Raw genomic sequence first — 23,262 nt, 5'->3', positions numbered from 1 at the left:
TCTGAACTAATGAAGGAGAGCATGAATGGTCAAGTGAAGGAAGGCTGTCTTCCTGCCCTTCCTTGGAGAGGATCTGAAGCAGGAGGAATACCCAGAACCTTCTAAAGTTCTTCATATAATTTAGAAAACACTGGTTGGGCACATGATCAATCAGGATAGAGTTCCTAAAATAAAATACGGAATATTTTATTTTCTTAGGATGGGGTTGTAGTTATAAGGAAATGGCTTCTTGGCAAAAATATATTAACTTAGTCCCATTTGTTTGTTTGTTTCTTAAGTATCTACATCTATGAGATGTTTGTACCTCCCTGTCAGCACCAGACATACGTAAGGGTCATGAACCCCACCTTACTTCCTCACCAGAAGCACTTGCGTCCAGCGCCCACCCCAAGCAAGAAATGTTGACAGAAAGAGTTAGGTAGACATGAAGCAGCGGGGAGGAAGGAGGACAGGGTGTTTGTAGGGACACAGCCATTGGTGAGGGAAATGGGGAGGGAACAACGGTTTGGGGCGGGAAGGAGTTGCATCCGTCCTCAGACAGGGAGAGGTGACGGTGGTAAACACAGGCATGGAGAGAAATTGGTGTTGGACATGCAAACTCAGATAAGTTGAGTGAATTCTGAAACTCAGAGATGGGTTTCCATTGATCCCAAATTCCTCTTTGCACTCTTTCTGGGGAGTGAGCAGTATTTCCTTTAAATGCAAACATATGTGTTAAAGATCAAATAGTGTTTTCTGAGTGCAAATTAAAAGTTGCTTCCCTAATTAGGACTTGTCTCCTTTCCCTACCTTGCCAAGACTTCATTTTTTCCAACAAACATCAGAGCACCATTTTGTCTTAGATAACTCATCATCACAGAATGTGAAATTAAAGATATGCTCTTTATTGCAGAAAAGAATGGGGATTAGAGACTTTCCTTCCCTCCGCTGTGCTGCAAAGCATGAAAGAGAAGAACATAAAGAAAGCACTTTCACACCTTGTCAAAGCAAATCAAAACTTGGTACCACCCGGTAAAAAGGTATCACATTTGCATCTTAATAGAAAGTGGATTTTAAAGAGAGAGGCTTGCATGCATTTTTTTAAATGTTTAAAATTAGCCCATGAATAAAGTACTTAGCACCATATTTTCAGAAGCAGTAACATTCTAACCTTTCTCAAAAATAAAAAAACCTTTTAGCATGTTTCTAGGACTAATGAAAACTAAGTATTCTTATGGAAACCTGTTTCTTTCTTGCGGGGTGTAGGCTCCTTGTTGTATGGGGGGAGGTGTCCACACGGGCAGGCAGGAGGATGAGGCCCAGCCTGTCGTCTGGCCCTGAGAGTAGAGTTTGAGAGGGTTCACGTTTCCATCCTTCCTTGCTTTCCACTCAGACAGCTCACCTGCACGGCAGCCGGCGAGGGGACCTGCCGCAGTCCAGACGCCACATCAGTGGAACCCTGCTTCTCTACCGCAGCATCCTGACCTTTGGGACCGCATCGTTCTTCACTGGGGGAGGCAGGGGGCTGTCCTGTGCACTGTAGGATGTTTAGCAGCATCCCTGGCCTCAGTAGCACCTCAAACCCTCAATTGTGACAAAAATGTCTCCCGACGTGTGCCCTATGGCAGTGGTCCCCAACCTTTTTTGGGCCACAGACCGGTTTAATGTCAGAAAATATTTTCACAGACCGGCCTTTAGGGTGGGATGGATAAATGTATCATGTGACCAAGACAAGCATCAAGAGTGAGTCTTAGATGGATGTAACAGAGGGAATCTGGTCATTTTTAAAAAATAAAACATCGTTCAGACTTAAATGTAAATAAAATGGAAATAATGTAAGTTATTTATTCTTTCTCTGCGTGCCGGTACCAAATGGCCCACGGACCGGTACCAGTCCGCGGCCCGGGGGTTGGGGACCACTGCCCTATGGAACAAAATCACCCTAGCTTGACAAACACGAAATTAAATATTAATTTTAGAGGAAAGATAAAATTAGTTCTGTCATTCACCATCATTAGTGTTAAAAAGCTTTTTTCTTTTTTTTTTTATTTTTTCTTAATCAAGTAGAAGAAACACAAAGGATATTTTAAAATACGCTATTGGTCAGAATAAAGAGCTCTGTGTATGGTAAAACAAAGCAAAGGACTTCAGAAACCCGAAAGAGCAGGAGCTTTAATATACTAGACCTATACATCGGAAGCGGTCTGGCCCCAAGAATGTTTCCCAATTGCTGTTGGCCATAGAAACTGTGTGACTCTAATGCAAGTCACTGTTTATGTGGTAATTTTTTGGTAGTAGGATCTGATTAAGTTGTTTTTACTGGCTGAGATATGCTTATTTCTAGTTCCTCCTCATCCCATGGCTTTTAAAACGAATAATCAAGGTGGACACACTATCAGCCCCTGAGACTTACCTCCGGTCGCTGTAAAGGTCACAGAAATACAGGTCATCATGGAGCAAGACTTCTTAAGTTTCAGTTCTGATTTGCCCAAAGCTAATTTCTTTTCATGAACTTGGTAGGATTTTTTTTCAAGCCTGGTTCACTGGTTTTATAATTGGGATACCTGCTCTAAGATCAGTCTATCTACCTATCACTGTCTAGAAAGGTCATTCTTTCTAGCCAAGGGTGAGTGGTTTGCTTTCAGATCAATTTGCAAAATGCCTTGGGTTTTGAAAAGAGGTCAGATGGATGAGCAGTCCTTAATACCAGTTACATAAAGGGTAGTGCACTTAGGCATAGCTCACAAATGAGTTGAGAAGTCATTTGCAAATAAAAACAGAATTTTATAGGCATTGCTACTCAGGATCTACACCTTGTTGGAAAATCTCACCCCCAACAAACATTCCTGGTACATTCAGTATGAACCGTGGGCCTTTTCTTTTTTAAATCAAGTACTTTTTTATGATGTGGGATTCTACATATTTAAGTCTTTATGAAGACAGATTTTATCTGGATAAAATGCCATTTGTAAGTCATTCATGAACCTCAGTAGATTCTTGGAATCAAATGAATAAAACAGGGACTTCTAGCGCAAGTTCAAACATTTCCACAATGGTTGGCGCTTAGAAAGTTAGTTCATTTTCCCTAAAAACTTGCAAGGACTGTAAGAAACCTGAGGTAGGTGTAGAGAGCCTGTTTAAATGCTTTATGTAGACTGCTCACAAAACTTAGGGGATATTTTATTGCTTCATATTCATTTTAAAATATCCCCTGATTTTTGTGAGCAGTATAGATTGAAAACAGCTCCCACAGCTCTGCATCCGGGCAAACCTCCTGTCCGATCAGAGATTGTGTACAACCTGCCTTTGTCCCCAATTACGATTGGAGAACCCCGCTTGCCTCTTGAAATCTCCCATGAGCAGAAGTTTCAGGGGAAAACATTCTCGTTTTGTTCGCACTTTGTTGACTGTCCTGGCCCACCATATCTGTATGTGTTTATGAGTCCCCCTACATTTCCCCCAAATAAAACGATTTTAATCCAAATGTTCTGTCACTGCCCTTCATCAGGAAACCAGATAAAAACAGAGCAATTGTTTTTTATTCCTAAGCAAGAGCCCTTGTCACCCTCCCCTGTGGGCAGGAGAGTCTTCTTGTTTGCCCTCATTTGCTGCTGGCCCCCAGCAGGGGCTGTATCACCCGCGATAGAGTTAACAGCTGAGGTTTCTTCTCTCTCCACAGCTCTCTGCCCTGCAGGCCAAGGTCCACTATCTCAAGTTCCTCAGTGACCTTCGTTTGTACGGGGGTCGTGTGTTCAAGGCGACATTAGTGGTAATTTCTTTTCTGCTTTTTCTGGGAAGCCACGGAGGCCTGCAAAATGTCACTGCATCGGCTTTCTTGAATGAGCTGCTTGGATGACAAAATCCAATCAGCTGTGAATGTCTCCCAGCCTTCATTTCTAATCGACTGCACCACAGTCTGAAGCTATCAGAAGAAATGGTAGACTAGATTACAGCAGAATGCTCTAGAAAAAGAAATGGGAAGAACCAAGAGAATTGATGTACTCCAACTGTGGCCCTCCTTTAAATCATCTCTTGAGATTATGAATCTACGTGGTGCTATGATAACATTCACTTTCTACATTGTTCCTAATTAACCAGAGCCTCAAAGCAGTCATATATCTGGTTCTTCTAATCAGGGGGACTTAGTATCATATAATCCAGAAATACTTTCCAAGGAAAATGCAATTTTATAAAATAAAAAACACATTCTTTTAGGTCTAGTATTTTTATTTTTTGTCACTGTCGCTTTCTCAGCAGGCAGAAAAGCGCTCAGAAGTGACTCTCTTGGTCGGGCCCCGATATGGCATAAGCCACGTCATAAACACCAAAACCAATCTGGTGGCCCTTTTAGCTGACTTCAGCCATGTCAACAGGATCGAGATGTTTACGGAAGAGGAGAGCTTGGTGAGGGTGGAGCTCCATGTGCTGGATGTAAAGGTAAATCTTTCCGACGTTGACATGTGGTCCTGACTTGAACAGTGTGTTTGTGATACACCACTGATATTTATGAAGCAGGCAGAATTTCAGTGTGTGCAGAGCATCAAAGGTGTGACATAGCACAGAAAAATGCCCCCCCAACTCAGGCCTGAGGGTTCCAGCCCTTGCTAAATAAGCATGTGATTTAGGCACAAGTCACAATTCTTCTCTGGGCTCAGTTTCTTCATGTATCCATGGGGAAGCAAGCGAACTCATTTCTAACATCCGTTTGGCTAAGAATACATGAATCCTAGAGAGTGGGAGAGATATTTCACTGCTAACTTCTTAGAATGTATGACTCTTGTATAGATAGGCAGGGAGATTTGTCTGAACTTTGTTTAGAACCCCCAGTCCCTTTTGTTAGTTAGAATAGGTCTGATGTGTGTATTCTTTTGGAAAAGCTGAGAATTTTAGTCATTCTATCTTTCCGTACTATAGCAATTGGTACTGACTGAATATCTGGTTCTGTGACAGTCGTGACCTTTTTATTTAAAACAACTATCCGAGTTCATTCTCAGAAGGTAAAACTTTCCTCCCAAAACCGAAGTTCTTAGGAAACCATCAAGGTCCCCTGTCCCCATCTTGTCCCAGTAATAGGTGAGTCATTGGATTTGGGCAGTACTGATATGTCCAGTGTTTCCTTGGAGAAGAGGCACTGGACAGAAGAGAGACAGTGACTCCACAAGAGAAACAGTGTCCACTGGGAGTGCTATGAGAGCAGGTGGGGAAGACCCGCTCCCAGTGGGGTGGGGTGGGAAGAATGGACTAAGAGGAAGTGAGAATATGGAAAAGGGTTTCCACATAGCAAATTGGACAATTGGGCAGCAATAGTATGCAGTAGAAAAGATGACTGTGAGAATGTGGAGCTCCGCCATATTGGCCATGGCCCATGGGTCTTCATAGGCTGAATCTAGTAACCCCAGTTGACTTTCAAGTACAAGAATGCACTTGGGATGCCTGCCCTACTCTATGATCAAAGATGCTGAAAACAATAGCTCCAATTGTGGCGAAAAGAGGAACTGGATGCAGTCATGACAGATCTGCTAACCAGGGATCAGGATCCCAAGCAGAAGTGGGGGCAAGACCCTGTCTCTTGTTTCTTGCCTGTCTAAAAGAATTGTGGGTTGGCTTGAGAGGAGACCTCAATTGAAATGAAAGGAGATGCAGCTCATTAAGTAGTACAGAGGTTTTGGATGGGAAGTTAGAATTCCTCCAGAAGGGCCATCATAGCTGGCCAGTATCCTGCACCTGGGACTGAAGGCAAGGGGCCTGTCATTTCGCTGTTTCAGTGTCTCTGTGGGTGTCTGGTTTTTTGTTGTTCCTTTATTTCTCTCACTTTATCTCCCAACAAGAGTACACCAGCCAGTCTCCCCTTCCTAACTCAATAAAAGTATTGTTTAAATTGAACACTTCCAGGCCCTGGCCAGTTGGCTCAGTGGTAGAGTGTCAGCCTGGTGTGCAGGAGTCCTGAGTTCGATTCCCGGCCAGGGCACACAGGAGAAGCGCCCATCTGCTTCTCCACCCCTCCCCCTCTCCTTCCTCTCTGTCTCTCTCTTCCCCTCCTGCAGCCAAGGCTCCACTGGAGCAAAGATGGCCCAGACACTGAGGATGGCTCCTTGGCCTCTGCCTCAGGCGCTAGAGTGGCTCTGGTCGCAACAGAGCGAGGGCCCAGATGGGCAGAGCATCGCCCCCTGGTGGGCATGCTGGGTGGATCCCGGTCGGGCGCATGCGGGAGTCTGACTGCCTTCCCGTTTCCAGCTTCAAAAAAATACAAAAAAAAAAAAAAAAATTGAACACTTCCTTCCCTATATGCCCAAGACCCATGTCCAGTAAAATGATAACCTCATTGTTTCCAGAACTTTTAGCAAGACCTTTTCTCAGCTCCCATCTCTGTTTTGACTTCCTGCTCATTTACAGTTTCCTTTAGAAGCGTCCTCTTTCCAGATCTCTTTGACACCGTTCTTTCGGTCTTAGCAGTAACTTCCGCTTAATTTTTCCTTCTCTTCAACACTGTCATCATGAACCCCAACGTAATCTTCCTATGACTTTTCAGGTTATGAGTTCTTAGCTGGTAACAAATGCCTTAATATTCATTTGAATTGATCAATTTGGTAGTTTTGTTTACTTTGTAATAATATTTGGTTTTATAAACTTGTTTAAAAGAGCAATATGCTGGAGTTGTTATCACTTAATGTGTATACATATGGAATATTGCAATAAAATGGTTTTTATGAACAAAAAATATTAACTGGCAGCAAAAACAATGGGTTTTTTTCTTTTTATTCCCAAAATGTCTAGGCTTTCGAAATGGTGGCACCTAAACCTTTCTCAGTACGGCTCTCAGTTATGCCTGACATTTTCCCCACACCTGTGTTTTTCCAGTGAAATGCTTGCTCAATAACTTCTGCTGTTTACATCTTGTAAGCACAGGTACACAGGCACAGCCGTTGTCACCCGAGGGGAGTTTCTGAAGAGAGATGGCTTTAACCAGAGCCTTGTCTTTTGTGCAGCCCATCACACTCCTAATGGAGTCATCGGATGCCATGAACCTGGCCTGCCTAACAGCGGGGTACTACAGGCTGCTCGTGGATTCCCGGAGGTCCATCTTTAACATGGCCAACAAGAAAAATTCAGGGGCCCAGGAAACAGGTATTCACTTCCTAAACCCCCAAAGCATTGACTCTCACCTTCCCCATCCCACCTGTCAAAAATACTAAAGATCGTTCTTGAAAGGTTAAAATTATATACATTAAAAAATCTAATGTCCAAATTTATCACAAAAGCCTTCAAATACATTCGATATGGCCTAATTTTTTTCTATGAAAATGTTGATTTTTTTACATCACATTTTACACGTCACTCAGACATGCTGGGGTGGATGCTTCAAAGGCAGTGATTTAATTAGTGGCTGTGACAGAAGTGAGCATCAGCCAGTCTTTACATCTGGGTTTCAATGTCTCACTCACACAGCAGTCAGGGCACAGAGAACTAGCAGTGAAATGCCCAGCAGAAAGTATTAGCCCCAGCTTTAGGCCTGTCCCCTCTTCAGGTGCTCTAGGCCCAGCGGCCTGGGACCCTCCTCCTGCCTGGGACTTACCCCCAGGATCTGGGAACTCTCCCCACAGGATGACTGGGTATTGCCCAGCACTTGGATTCGGAGCTATAGAAGGGACCCTGGCAGCCATCTTAGCTCTGCATTGGGAGGTTAAGATAGCAAGATATCAATTAATTCAATCCAGCCACTTGAGAGGACGAAATAGCCCCACAGTGGGGCCGAAGAGGACGTAAATGTGACATTAATAGTTTCTTTAAGGGTAGGTGGTTTTTGTTTGTTTTAGAACTTTCTTCTTCAGTGTTGGGCATTTCCTCTGTCTACAGCGAACACTCACTACATGTGGCTGATGGACAGACACAGCTATTCAAGCCAAAGCCACTGACCCATGAAAAAATTCTCATCAGATATTCTGTAATCAGGGTTTCCATTAAAGAGCAATTATTTCTTTCTCTATTTATTTATTTATTTATTTATTTTTAGTGAGAGAGACATAAAAATAGAGACAGACAGACAGAAAGAGAGAGAGATGAGAAGTATCAATTCTTCATTGTGGCACCTTAGTTGTTCATTGATTGCTTTCTCATATGTGCCTTGATGGGGGTGAGGACTCCAGCTGAGTCAGTGACCCCTTGCTCAAGCCAGATACCTTGGGCTTCAAGCCAGTGACCATGGGGTCATGTCTATGATCCCACACTCAAGCCAGCGACCCTGCGCTCAAGCTGGTGAGCCTTGCTCAAGCCAGATGAGCCCGCACTCAAGCCAGTGACCTCAGGGTTTTGAACCTGGGTCCTCCACATCCCAGTCCGATGCTCTATCCCCTACACCACCACCTGGTCTGACTTAGGGCAATTCTTAAGAGCAAATTCCATTGTCGCTGTTTTTGAGCGAAAAGGGGGAAGGAAAAAGAAGGGGAGGAAAATCTTCCTTTTAAACTTAGCAGAAAACAAATGATTATTCCATCAATACATTATGATGTGTAGAAAGACTCGCTCACAGATGGTGATGGTAGCTGGTTAAATGGAAGCAATTACAGTCACAGGATAAAGGGAACCAGAGAGAAAGAGAGAGATGGACCAGGCATTCCAGGAGGCAACTGTGACTCGTGACTGGATTTAATCCAGTCCCTTCTTGAAATGCCTGGTTTTTTTAAAAAAAAATGTCTTTACATTTGAGTTATCTCATTTGTATAACTGGGATTTAAAACCTAAATTGCAAGGTCCTAAGTAGGGGGGGAATCTATGTACCACACCTAAAACAATACCCAGTGCTTCTAATAATTGACAGTGGGGAAAGAAAACAGAAATAGAAAATATTCAGAATGGAAGTGGAAGACAGGCAGGAGGCAAAGAAAGACCCTGGGAGGTGCACTTGGCTAGAAGTAAACAGGGAAGTACCAGAAAGGAGGCCGTGAATGCGTGCTGGGCTTGGCGGCGAGTTTCCTTGTGGCCACATGTTTGCACGAGCCAGGGGATTTAGAGCAATTTAACGCTAACCTTCGAAATTCAGAAGAGTGGTTCGGCAATTTAACGCAGTCCTCTAACATTGCAAAACCAGTTTTTGATGTTTTATTTTCAAATCTTAAAATTTATCTTGAAAATGAAACCTTTTCTCCACGGACTGTTAAGATTTACAAGTATACGAAGAAAACCAAGCCCACCATTCTAAAAGCGGTTACAGTAATGAGGGCCTAGGTTTTGTCATCTTATAGAGAGAGGGAGATAACACACACACACACATGCCAAACCCCCACAGGTATATTTATTATAAGGTCACATGCAAATAAGGCTGGTATGTGACTCAACGTCTTCAAAATGATATCTCTGGCCCTGGCCAGCTGCCTCAGTGGCAGAGTGTCAGCCTGGCGTGCAGGAGTCCCAGGTTCGATTCCCGGCCAGGGCACACAGGAGAAGTGCCCATCTGCTTCTCCACCCCTCCCCCCCCCCTTCCTCTTTGTCTCTCTCTTCCCCTCCGGCAGCCAAGGCTCCATTGGAGCAAAGTTGGCCCAGGCGCTGGGGATGGCTCTATGGCCTCCACCTCAGGTGCTAGAAAGGCTCTACTTGCAGCTGAGCAATGCCTGAGAGGGACGGAGCATCACCCCCTGGTGGGCATGCCAGGTGGATCCTTGTCAGGCACATACGGGAGTCTGTCTGTGTGCCTCCCCATCTGCTTCTCACTTCGGGGGGAAAAAAGATATCTTACTTGCTATTCATAAAAAACATAGGTATTTAGTAAAATGACTTTGAAACTTGTTCAGCATTGAGTGCACTGTATAATTTGGGGGGAACAAAATCCTCTTCAGTAAAACTGATATTTTCCCCTTATGTCTTGTATATCTGATGTCAGTATTATCCAAATTTGGGCCAAGGGACAGTTTCAGGGAACAGAATAAATGGTCCTAACATTTCCTCAGAATGTTGCTTCTGGAATCCACAAAGCCACATTGACAGAGCAACGCACTGGCCTGTCTTGTTAAATATCAGGAGCAAAATCTCCACTTCAAAATGCCCTATTGCAGTGGTCGGCAAACTCATTAGTCAACAGAGCCAAATATCAACTGTACAGAGATTGAAATTTCTTTTGCGAGGCAATTTTTTTAAACTTAAACTATATAGGCAGGTACATTCCTTATCGAGGTAGCACCTGCACGTGGTATTTTGTGGAAGAGCCACACTCAAGGGGACGAAGAGCTGCGTGTGGCCACGAGCTGCAGTTTGCTGACCAGGGCTCTAGCAGAAAGACCCTTGAAGAGCAAAGAGCAAACAGGACAATTTTTAAATTAGCATTTTGCGATTTTAATTCAGAAATAACATCAAACAAATCTTCAGAAGTTCTCATGACACAAATAAAAATTGAAATTAGTCCAAGTATTAACTATGTTTCCAAATAGCAGAGACGTATATTACCTCTGAGCATGTCACCTTCTGCACCATAAGCACCTGCACTGCGTCCAGGCACAGATGCTAATGTTCATGGTGGGACATGTAAACATCCACTAAGGCAGGGGTCGGGAACCTTTTTGGCTGAGAGAGCCATGAACGCCACATATTTTAAAATGTAATTCTGTGAGAGCCATACAACGACCCGTGTACATTACGCATTATCCAATAAAAATGTGGTGTTGTTTTGGAGGACAGCTGTGATTGGCTCCAGCCACCCGCAACCATGAACATGAGTGGTAGAAAATTAATGGATTGTAATACGTGAGAATGTTTTATATTTTTAACGTTATTATTTTTTTATTAAAGATTTGTCTATGAGCCAGATGCAGCCATCAAAAGAGCCACATCTGGCTCGTGAGCCATAGGTTCCCGACCCCTGCACTAGGATATAAAAGAGCTGAAGACAGAGGATCTTGTGCTATTAGTCCAGTATTTGTTATCACACTATATTTTATTGATATATTGTATTATTACATTGTTACATGATCTTTACGATATCTTCTAAAATACATGGTAGAAGTATGTGGATCCCTGACTTTCCCTTAAGCCAATGAGGAAAATGTCTCACATCTTCCTCTACAAAGTCGGCAACATTAGATCTTGCTTTACGAAGTAGAGGGCAATCTATTTTCTGGGATAACAGCCGGTTGAACTCCAACCTTTTAAGAATTTTAAAAGGTGTGCTTTATATTCACATTCATAGATGTAAGTGAGGCCTTTTAATAATAGAACCGAGGATCAGGTGAAATTAAGCTATAGTTTCCTACGCACAGACACTATGATATTTTATCAATTATAGCAATTATATTTTCTGCAATATCAATTCTGTTAAGGTCACTTCTCCTAACCAAGAAATCCTTATACCTGAAGCCTAGAATAGATCAACCACTACCATATTTGGAAAGCTGAATAACCCCGTTTTTAGAAAAGTGATGCTATAAGCTAGTAAATTAAGAAACAGCAACGAGGCTCCCAGAAACCAGACAGCACTGTAACATGTCTTTGCATGATTCTTTCTCTTTAGGAACTGAAAATAAAGGAAAGCATAACATCCTTGGCCCTGATTGGAACTGTATACCCCAAATGACCACCTTCATTGGTGAAGGGGAACAAGAAGCCCAGATAACATATATAGATTCAAAACAGAAGACGGTTGAAATTACAGATGGCACCTCGTGTTCAAAAGACCACCGGCACTTGTACATAGCCAACACCTATAGTTCAGATGAACTCAGTCAACCACTGCCTCAGCCGGGAGATGCTCCGTGCGAGGCAGACTACAGAAGTCTATCTCAGCGATCCCTGCTGACCTTCTCAGGACCAGAAACTCTGAAGAAAGCACAGGAGTCTCCAAGGGGAGCTAAAGTGTCCTTTATTTTTGGAGATCTCGCAATGGATGACGGTATTAATCCCCCGACTCTCAGCTATGAGAGACTGTTGGACGGGAGTCCGGAAGCGCTGGAGAAGCAGACAAATCTCTACATGAGCAGTGCCAATGACATGAAGACTCTGGAGCTACCTCCGGACACGGAGAACATCCAGTTCATGGAAAACTCTGTTTATGCAAACATCGGTGATGTGAAGAACTTCGAGGCCACCCAGGGGATAGAGGAACCCCTCCTCCATGATATTTGCTATGCCGAAAACACCGATGATGCAGAGGAAGAGGATGAGGTGAGCTGCGAGGAGGACCTCGTGGTGGGAGAGATTAACCAGCCAGCCATCCTCAACCTGTCTGGGTCCAGTGATGACATAATTGACCTCACATCCCTGCCCCCTCCAGAGGGGGATGACAATGAGGATGACTTCCTGCTGCGTTCCTTGAACATGGCTATCGCTGCACCCCCACCTGGCTTTAGAGATAGCTCAGATGAAGAGGACTCTCAGAGCCAGGCAGCTTCCTTCCTTGAGGACAAGGAGCCAGGCAGCAGCCTGCAAAATGACGAGATCCCTGTGTCCCTCATCGACGCTGTGCCCACCAGCGCTGAGGGGACATGTGAAAAGGGACTGGATAACACCGTCGTTTCTCCACTGGATGCTCTAGAAGCAATGTCCGTGTCAGAAGAACAGCAGACCAGTAACAATTCAGGTTCTTTCACGATTGTTACATTTATTCACTGATATCCATATCATTCAGCCCATCGAGCCATTTGCCCCTGGAGTCCTGTTATGTGTTGTTCTCCATTCCACGCATGTTCCATTTCCTAAATGTGCAGAAACTACCATCATGGCTTTTTTTGTGTATGTGGTTTCCTTTGTTATTTTTTTAAAACATGTGGCATGTTTTTTCCCCCCATTTCTGGAACAACTGTGCAATAAACTCAGTCCTTACTGAAAAGGGAAAACCTTGTTTTGTTCTTAATAATAATGAGTCCCATTTTCATACATGTCTCCTAGTGCCTCTGATGCATCCATTAATTGGTTCTTGTTTTTTACGGCATGCAGGTGTAGCCATCTTGAGGGCTTATAGTCCCGAGTCTTCCTCAGACTCAGGCAATGAAACTAACTCTTCTGAAATGACTGAGAGTTCTGAACTGGCCACAGCGCAGAAGCAGTCAGAAAACCTGTCCCGCATGTTCTTGGCCACTCATGAAGGCTGCCACCCCCTTGCAGAAGAGCAGACAGAGTTCTCCACCTCCAAACCCCCTGCTGGGGGCTTACCCCCAAAGTCCTCGCACTCCCTGGCTAACCGTCCAGTGACTGAGCTCCCGCCCAAAGCCGTGCCTTCGAAGCAGATACTTCACTCAGACCACATGGAGATGGAGCCGGAAACCATGGAGACCAAGTCGGTCACTGACTATTTTAGCAAACTGCACATGGGGTCAGTGGCGTATTCCTGCACCAGCAAAAGGAAAAGCAAGTTGGCGGATGGGGAGGGGAAAGCCCCCCCTGGTGGCAATATACCAGAGAAAAAGCAGCCGGGGACCAAAACAGCTGAGACAGAGGAGGACACTAAAGGTAAATTTGGTACCGTGTCTTCAAGGAACAGCCAGCACCTAAGCACTTTTAACCTGGAGAGAACTGCCTTCCGCAAGGACAGCCAAAGATGGTATATGGCCGCTGAGGGCGGGGCGGCCGAAAAAGGCAGGTTGGAAGCAGCACCAGGGATCGTCTTTCCACGAGCTTCTGGTCTAGGGACAAGGGAAACCGAAGGGAAGGATGAAGGGGCTCCCGATAGGGAAGCCAATGAGGTTGTGGGACTTGGCCAACGTGACCACTTCTTAACTGATGTGACATGTGTCTCTTCGGCCAAAGACTTAGATAATGCAGAGGATGCTGACCCGTCTACCTGTGATCATCCTTCCAAGCTTCCTGTGGCGGAAGAGAGTGTGGCCCATCTTTGTGACTACCATCTGGCCAAGCGGATGTCATCGTTACAAAGTGAGGGCCATTTTTCTCTCCAGAGCTCTCAGGGCTCTTCAGTAGATGCGGGCTGTGGCACAGGCAGCAGCAGCAGCACCTGCGCCACGCCTGTGGAGTCCCCACTCTGCCTCTCCATGGGGAAGCACTTGATTCCTGAGACTTCGGGAAAAGGCGTGGCTTATGTTCCTTCAGAGGAAAGAGCCACTGGGCTTCCCAACCATGGAGCCCCCTTTAAGGAATTACACCCGCAGCCGGAAGGGATGTGTCCACGGATGACAGTGCCTGCTCTGCACACAGCCATTAATGCTGAACCCTTGTTTGGCACCTTGAGAGATGGATGTCATCGACTCCCCAAGATTAAGGAAACCACAGGTACAGCAATGAGGGATTGAGCACTTTATCTTACACAACCAGGAACATGTAAACAAATTTATGAGAAACCTAAAAATAAAATGTCTAGAAGAAAAGTAAAAGTTAGAATGTTTCAAAAGGCTGCAGGACAGTGGCCAGGTTAAGTAGCAGCCATTCATCCTCGGTATTTAAAGACTACAAAAGTTTCTAGATCTGAAACAATGGTGAACATGGCATTTGCTCTTTAAAATCTTGCTCTGTTCTTGCTTTTAGATTCTAGTGGAGTAATGTTATTTTTTCTAAATTCTAAATGTAGGCTTTTAGCAGTACCCAGTGTGACTTTTAGTTACAAGGTAGTATTGCTTAGAGTCAAAAAATGGTTTGATTTCTTTTTTAACACATCGAATTTTTAATTTTGCCATTTTATTTTTGAGAGGCAAGGAAGGCTAACAGAGCAGGGGCAGGGAGATTGAACAGACTCAGGAGGATCATTTGCCTTCAGCAATGCCTACAGATTCCTCTTCCTCTGTAAGACTCTCCTAAAGTAGTCTTCTGAAGTGTCTGGCACACTCAGCATCATGAAGATTTAAGGGGGTGCACAATGAGCTGCTTTATTTTACCCAAAATATTAAAATGTAGGCACAGGTAAAAACAAGAACACAGTCAATGCCTGTGCCCACTTCACCATTTTACATTTTACCACTCCATAGCCTCTTATCCCTCTCACCCATCCACGTGGCCAGCCATCATGGGACACAAGCAGATACTCTTTTATACTTTCCAATTCAAAATTCTATCATCAGTAGGGTGTCTTCCATATAGGTCCATAGGTCTATATGGAGATTCCTACTCTTTTAAGATGATCTGCTTTCTCAAAACCCACCGCTTTCTTCACCTGCCATGGGAAATCTTGCCTATGAATGTTAAATAACTCATCACTCACTAGCATCTCTACTTCTAAACTAATTAAAGCACACTACTTAATCCTTTGCAGTTTACAAAGAGCTTTCCTGAAGTTACCTCTTGCTTCCCACAAAAATTCCATGAAATGGACATCTTCATATGACAACTTTTCTGAGAAAAGTTGAGTAATGTGCCCAGTGTCTCCACTTCAAACCCTATACCAGGGAAACTAGATGGGGTCCTCTTTAAAAGGCGAGCTGGTTTAATTTGTATTAATTAAAGTAGGGCACATCTTTATAAAATATTAACCAATGCCAGTATTAACTCCCTTGAAATGAAATTTAAATGTCATAAATCTGTTTGCATAATCGATATGTAGGATGTGTGTTTTCTAATCATGTGGCTAAGTTCTGGCAGATAAATATTTGTAAGCAAGGCAATTCATTGGATTCCATTGCTCCCTGAAAACATTGGGAATTTCTAGACAATTCCAAATGAATCAGTAGTTTAAGAAGTAACAGACTACAGTATTTTTTGAAATGTATTGAAATGAAAATCTATGTGTGATCTCAGGAGGCAGTCTTTGGAAAGTGGGGTGACCTTGACAAATGGTAACCCTTCTGGAATGCATTCTTGGGAAATAGCAGACATCATACAGAGATGCAGTGAAATCGACCACCCATGTGATGTTTAATGATTCTCTCTGTTTTTCTACTACCCCTAGTGTAGCTTTGACAGAGTCTGGGAAGGAGAGACGAGGAGGCATGCCTTCAGCTTGGTCTCAATATTCTAAAGCTGATCCCATCCTGCTACCATCAAACATTCACTTGGAATCAAAGGTGCCAATTCCAAATCAAGACCCCAATGATTTCTCCCAAGCATACCAGGCCTACAGAGAGGCTGTGAGCTGGCAGCCACTGGATATGAGAGGGGGGAGCCACGGGACACTCCCCAGCCAGAGGGCTCTGAGACATAGCAGCAGTATCCTTTCAGGATGTGTAGGTTTGGAGAGTTTCCGAGAGAGAACCAAGGGTGTGGTCAGCTTCAAGTGTCCAGGTGTCACTGAAGCACAGGAGGCCAGTTCAGAAAGGCAAGCGGAACTCCCCCTGGGGAAGAAGCTCACCAAAAGTCTTTCCCAAAGCTCAATGCACTTTAGCTCTGATGGGAAGGTTCACAAAAGGTCCCCAGTCACTCACAAAGACTCAAAGCTGTATAAGACATTACCCTTGCGGAAGCTGGAGGGCAGCAATTGGAGATGCAGGGGACCTTTCAGCTACTGTTTCCTGAACCAAGGGCAGGATAAAGATGAGGAGGAGGATGAAGAGGAGGGAGAGCCCTCCCTCCAAGTCTCTTGCCTCTTTCCACCACGGATGAATCAAGCCATGCCAGAACCAACCAGCCCACCCCTGGCTGTTGGAAATCAGAAGCAAAGAGGGGAGCTGTCCAGATATCAAGTGCTGAAGGTCTGGGCAGAAGACCTGAGTGGCCCAGATGACATAGACTTCAGCAACCTGGCTTTTGATGCCCAGATTGCAAGAATAAATGCCCTAAAGCAGAGCATATACGTAATGCCTGATGGGTTCCTTGCAGCCCAAAATGATGCCAATGAGTTGCTCTGCCTAGTTAGGGCAACCAAGGGGAAAAGAGAGGAGTCGCGCCCTGAAGCATATGACCTTACACTTTCTCAGTACAAGCAACTGTTATCCATTGATTCCAGACAGTTGGGAAGTGCCTGTAGGAAAATGGCGATGGCCGAGAAAAGCCCAGAGGAGATGCTCCTAGCAATGACTTCCAGCTTTCAAGTGCTCTGTTGCCTAACAGAAGCTTGCATGCGATTAGTTAAAGTCGTGAACTCAGAAACACAGCGGCAGGAAATTGTAGCGAAGATCGATGAAGTGGTCATAAACTACATCTGTCTCCTGAAAGCTGCAGAAGCAGCCACTGGAAAGACCACTGGGGATCCTAGTGTTGGACTCTCGACACGACATTCAACCACCATGGCCGCTCTCGTAAGCACACTAACACGTTCTCTCAAAATGCTTTTAAATAAATAAAGTGTGAAAGTCACGTCATATTCTACCTTTGCAAAGCCATACATGAACTTTTATTTACTTTCTGTGTACAATGAACAGATGTCTCCTTTCTTCTCTCCCTTTATTTTGTTATTTTATATAAAATAGGAGATAAAGGTCACATTGGTGAAATGTTGAAATGTACTAATTAGATGTATTCTGTTTATATTATACATATATACATTTAAAAGAAATATACAAGAAAGTGATGACATTTGACTATTTTTCATATAGTCAAAACTCGGGGTATATGATGTGAAATTTTAAATTCTACAGTGTTAGAGCAAAAACAATGAATCCTATTCCCTTTCCTTCCAAGTGGATATCATTCATATTTAGAAGTAAAAAAAAAAAAAGAAAGAAAGAAATCACAATGTATATAAAACAATACTTATGTTTTAAAATTATGATTTTTAAGCATTGGAAATAGCAAAAAGACATTTAAAATTTCAAGAAGCTATTATGAATTATTAGAGAGTATATGTAATAAATTAATTTTTTTGCTCATAGTATTTGGTTACCTGATGCTTTATTCCAAGAATCCTACATACTTCATTTTGGCTTATTCCATTTGGGTTAAAAATGGGTGGAGGTGGATTCTATTGTATCAACACAGATGCTCTTCCTGATGTTCCTAGGATTAAAATACTTGCCAAATAGAACAGAGAAAGTGATGGGCAGGTTTCTGAGTGATATCTAGTTATAGATGATCTAATTACATATAATGAAAGAATTAATACCAAAATTAAATTTTTTGATGAAAAAGCAGATCTGCTTTGACTAAATGTCAAAATATGTAAACCAAAGACATCATCCACCCCTCCAGCTCAACCATAAAACTTAGAATTCCCTTAAGAGTGACAGAACATTTAGTAAAGTATTTGCAAAAATACACACAAAGAATAACATGTACTGATCATTGAAAGCAAGTGCAGATTCAATCATGCAAAGCAGACTGCGCACCGCCTGAACCACAGCTCAGATCACAGGCCTCGGCATCCCAGGGCTTCAGCCACACCTCTTCCGCCGGGGCCAATGCTTCCCACCCAATTTGGAATTACAGACGAATGCTGCAACAAAATTACAAATCTGGACTGTTCAGGAGATCAGGGAGAGATGGCTACTCTAATGTAGAAGCCATGATTAAACAAATAAGGATTTATTAAATGATCTAATCTGGATTGGCTTATAGAAATATGAAAGCTGAAAAAAAAAACAAACCAGAAGTGGTAAAATTGATCACTTTAGGCAAAACTGATGGAATGCAAAGAAGCTTTCAGAACCATCGTCTCTCTCAAAATGTATCTTTGGGTCAAAGCAAAAGGATGCAAACCAGTTGTAAAATAAATTTGACATGTACATATATACTTCATGGGTCATTTAGTGCTCAAGCTTCACACACTCCTGTTTGTGTATGTGGCTCCTTAAAATATGACAGGAGTGTGCCAAGTATGAGTGTTTCCATTTCAGTAGCCTACTGGGCAGGCAGGGGGCACAATACAGTCTATAGTTACTATCTCTCATCAGTCGTTCCTTAGAGACTCAATAGCAAAAGTCACCCATAGTTGTAGATGGTAGCCTACAAAAGAAGTTTAGACATGTGTTATTAAAAATAATGTTTAAATGATAAAACATTATTTTATTACAATTATAATTATTGATGTTTGATATTGAGAAATATTAATGGTGTTTACTGTGGAAAATTTTTGGTAAATATTCTGTGTACTAAAATACTAACATTAATAGGATGTGTGTTCTATGTCAGACAATGTGCTAAACATATCACATATATTATGTCATTTAGTCATCACAATCTTATGGTTTGGACGCTGCCATTAATTCCTTATGGAGGCAATATGGCTTAGTGGTTAAGGACATGGAGTTTGAGGTCAGAAACTTCTTGATTTATGTGTGAACTCTGACATTTTCTAGCCTTTTTATCTTGGAAAAGCCAATCAATGTTTTCTATGTCTCATAGGATTGTCATGAGTTTTAAATATGTAATGTTCTTATAATATCTGGCAGATTAAATAATTAATGTTAGCTATTATTGTCATCGTAATCATTGTGTTAAATATGTTGCCCAAGTTAATATGTGGGGATGTTTGTTTTATATGCATATTGTATCCTGGCTCTATGTGCAGAATACATTATGTGTATTGCATCTGTACAAAAGAAATGTACAAAGAAGTGATGATCCTTGTTCAAATCACATATTCAGTTGAAATAACTTCTTCTATTTCAGTTCTTTGAGAAGCTTCAGTGAAGCACCTCTGGGTCTTTTCAATCTATTTCCCATTACCTATGAGTGCTCCAATAAGTTTCTGTTTCTTATAAACAAACCCTTTCTTACTTAGAAACTTTAAGGGCCCCCCCATTTACTAAACATGGGGTTCCTAACTGGGTCCACATCCACTAGAGTATAGGAAGACCATATTAGAATGGTACTTGTGTTTATTTTTATCTAGCCTTTTTTATGTTTGTGTATGTTTTATAACAGCATAATAGTACAGGGTATATGTACATCATTTTAAATAAATTAGTGAACTGACAAGCGTATGCCTGGTGCATGTGTGCAAAAGGAGAGAAGCAGGTAGGGTTGTGTTTGCTAAAGTTGGGAGGCCACTGAGCTAGGGAATAAAAATTCCTTGTACTTGAGGTTCTTTACATTTGCTCCCCAGCCAAATTTTCCAAATGAATCACCTATTGTTTTATTAACTTATTAACTTTTTTATTATAAAACTTTCCAGCATACACAAAAGTGGACACCACAATAGAATGAATCAATATGTCCTCATCCCATACCAATTTGTGTCTAATCTTATTTTCTCTCTTTCTCTGCTTCTCCTTCCACACTGTATATATCCGCAAGTCTCAGCATAGCATTTAATCCATGACTGTTTCAGTAAGAACGCCCTATTGATGAGAACTTGTAGACATAATCGCAATGCCATTTTGACACTTTTAAAAAATTAATAATTCCCTAATCTTATCAAGCAAATACTACAGAAATAAATGACATAGAAAGTGCAAATTCCCATAACCCTGAGCCCAAAGACAGTCATTGTCAACAATTTAGGGCCAAAACTTTACATATATATATATGTTATTATTGCATGTGTTTACGAGTTTAACTTTTGACTAAGAAAGTTGCTCTGACCACATTGGCCCTTCTGTTTTAGTCTCAGCTGCACCACATTTCCTGTAAGCAGGTTGGCCAGAAGAGACATGATTGACACACACAGAAAGACAGAATTCTCAGATGAACAACCACCATGGCACTGGGCTTAGAGTAATCCAACAACTAATGCAATTGTCTCAGACATTAACATTAACATTAACATTAACATTAACATTAACATTAACATTAACATTAACATTAACATTAACACAGATGCCTAGGCCCAGATGGAATTAGTCTAATCACAAAATAAATTATTTTTCCAGAAAAGAAAGACAATGTTAAAATGACCAGCTGCAGCAGCACTACAATGGCTCAATCCCTTTTGTTACGACTTTCATCTTCCACTATGATTTATCTTAGCAAAGACAATCTGCCTTTGCTTCTGTTCGTTACATACATTTCTACAGGCCAGTTATTTCTTAAATGTTACTTCTGAGCTACTCAAGCTGTCGTTCTAATTTATTCCACCTAGATTACTCTTGGTTTGGCAATGGGGGAATTTTGCTCTCTCTTACTGGTTACCACCCTTTGTAATTGTGCTGTTTCTGAAATTGGAAAAAAAAAGCAAAATCGGCTATGTTCACATGATTCCTATCGCTTCTAAACATTTAGAAGTCTTCACAGAGATCAAAAATACATGGATGTCACATTATTTCTCTCTAACCTGATTTTGTCTCTACTTGGAAAGGGGTCAGTTTTTTTTTTTTTGGAGGGGTGTGCGTGTGTGTGTGTGCGCGCACGCGCGCGCGTGTGTGTGTGTGTGTGTGTGTGGAGGTTTGGGTGTATAGAAGTGTAGGAAAGGTATTTGAGTAGATAGTTGTGTGTGTGTGTGTCTGTGAGACTAGTTTTCAGTTTGGCTTTGTGAATTTCACTGCTAGTTTACCCTCTGGCAATCTAAAAATTATGATAAAACTTTTTCTTTGTAACATTTCAAATCGTCCTTTATAGTCGGATTGCATGCCCTGGCCAGATAGCTCAACTGAGAGAGTGTCAACCTGAGCACAAAGGTTGCAGGTTCAATCCCCGGCCAGGACACATGCAGGAACAGCTCGCTATTCCTGTCTCTCTCTCACTCCTCTCTCTCTAAAATCAGTAAATAAAAATAAAATTAAAGTCAGGTTGCAGAAATAGCCTCTCAGGTTTAAAAGATCAAAGAGTCAAAATCTTACCTTTTAAACTGACTTTTCATTCCTAACAACCTGAACAATAAAAGTTGAATATTTTTTAGTTATTTCCCCTATTCCCTGACCTATCCCTCTCACTTTTAATTTCAAAGTCCATACATAGGAAATCCAAGGGAGAACAATGTGTGTCTTTATCAAATATTTCTGCTGTGCTGAATAATGAAATGGATTAAATTCTGCATCTCGGAAAGAAATAGATAACCCAGTCGCTCACCCCAAGTAGTTATTTCACCATTCAACTTGAAATTAACCTGCTGCCTTCAGCTCAACTGGCTCTAATCTTTTCTCCACATTTATAATTGCATCTCAGTTTTCTGTTACACCTTAATGTTAAAGCATTGAGGGTTTTTTTTCATTGAACCTGTTATTCCTCATTTTCCATTCCCCACTTCGGACCAAAATTCTGTGCCATTGGCGGTACTGTCATCCAGAACTTCAGGCGGAATTAGCTTTGGGACTCAGGAAGCTAAGCCTTCTTGGTCATCTCCAACCAAGTAATGTTTTTCCTGTGTTCATCTCGATTAGTAACCTTTGCATGTCTTGCCCTTTCGCTAAATGATCCATGACTCCCTTCTGTCACCCGCTTAGAGAGGCGGGATAGGTCTATTCATTCATTCAAATGTTCACAGCCTTTTAATCTGGGCCAACATTGTGCTGGCTGTTGGAGGCAGGGTACAATGGAGAGCACAATTGACATGGTCCCTGTCATTTGTGAAGAAAGGACGGGACTCAGACTGCGTCAGCATTCCAGGCAGTCTGCACTTTGTATGGTTGTGCAGGACTGTAGCTATGGCCATGCCAGCCCCAAACGGGCAAGGTGATCTTAGTGATCAGCGAAAACAAATTGCAATTGTGCCATGACCTATGCTGATTTTTTCAAAACGTTACTTCTTACTGTCAATTATAAATGTATAAGGGCATGAAAAAATAGAGTAAAACATTTATTTAGTATAGAGTCATTTACAACATTAGAAATGTGGAGGATTAAAGTGGGTCTCCCTTGTCAAACCTTATGAAGAGTATTTTGAACAGTGCTTGCTGTCTTTGACTCATCACAGAACTTGCAATGTGGGGTGAGCATCATTTCTGCGCTTGTGCAAACTGTTCTACTCCTCTCTCCATTTGGATCAGCTCCCAACATTTTATCGTTGATGCTTTCAATGTTGTGGAATATCTCCAAGAGTTCCTTTCACGTGAGAGTCTTTTATTTCCAGTGGGACAGCTTCATCTTCTCCATCACAGCCACCATCTTGATCTATGGTCAGAAAATTTGCCTTCGCCACATTCCTCCGGCCTGCTGTCTAAGGTCTCAAATGAGGGCCATATCAACAGTGCCGCAGTCAACTGTCTTTTATTCCTCCATTTACAATTGATTTTCATTTTGCTTCCAGTATGAGCACTTTTTGTTTCTTTGCTGCACTTTCATCTTTTTGGCCGGTTCCCTCTTTCAATCTTCCATTTTTGTGAAATGTTAGGTGGCTGCTGTCAGGCCCTGAAGGCTGACCACGGTTCCTCGCTTATTGTATCAAGTACCTTAGCATTTTTCATTATTCACATTGTTACCAAGCCTCAGGGAGGCCTAGTGCCTTCCCCTTTTATGGATTTTCCCTGATCAAGCCAGGCCCACCTACGATAATCCCCCTATTATTGACTCAAAATTAACTGATTTGGGACCTTAAGTACATCTTCAAAATTCCTTTCTCGTTGCCATAATATGTTGGTTAGAAGCATGTCACAGGTCCTGACCATGCTCAAG

At 42.4% G+C, this 23,262-nt stretch overlaps 1 protein-coding gene across 2 annotated transcripts in view; it reads left to right on the top strand.

Moving 5' to 3' along the window:
- Positions 1-20,469, top strand: part of FRMPD4 (FERM and PDZ domain containing 4) — a 525,749-nt gene extending 505,280 nt beyond the window's left edge. Inside the window, exons 11-17 of one of the 2 annotated variants that reach the window (XM_066249893.1) lie at positions 893-1,019; positions 3,659-3,748; positions 4,234-4,416; positions 6,966-7,104; positions 11,474-12,538; positions 12,895-14,184; positions 15,796-20,469. In XM_066249893.1, the coding sequence (XP_066105990.1) occupies positions 893-1,019; positions 3,659-3,748; positions 4,234-4,416; positions 6,966-7,104; positions 11,474-12,538; positions 12,895-14,184; positions 15,796-17,120 (4,219 nt within the window). In that variant the 3' untranslated portion in view covers positions 17,121-20,469. Of the gene's footprint in view, positions 1-892; positions 1,020-3,658; positions 3,749-4,233; positions 4,417-6,965; positions 7,105-11,473; positions 12,539-12,894; positions 14,185-15,790 lie in introns of both variants that reach the window. The other variant, XM_066249895.1, reaches the window with a different exon arrangement.
- The last annotated feature ends 2,793 nt before the right edge of the window (positions 20,470-23,262 follow it).

This window comes from Saccopteryx bilineata, chromosome X (genome assembly GCF_036850765.1).
Source record: "Saccopteryx bilineata isolate mSacBil1 chromosome X, mSacBil1_pri_phased_curated, whole genome shotgun sequence".
NCBI lineage: Eukaryota > Metazoa > Chordata > Mammalia > Chiroptera > Emballonuridae > Saccopteryx > Saccopteryx bilineata.
This window is presented reverse-complemented; position numbering and strand designations above follow the sequence as displayed.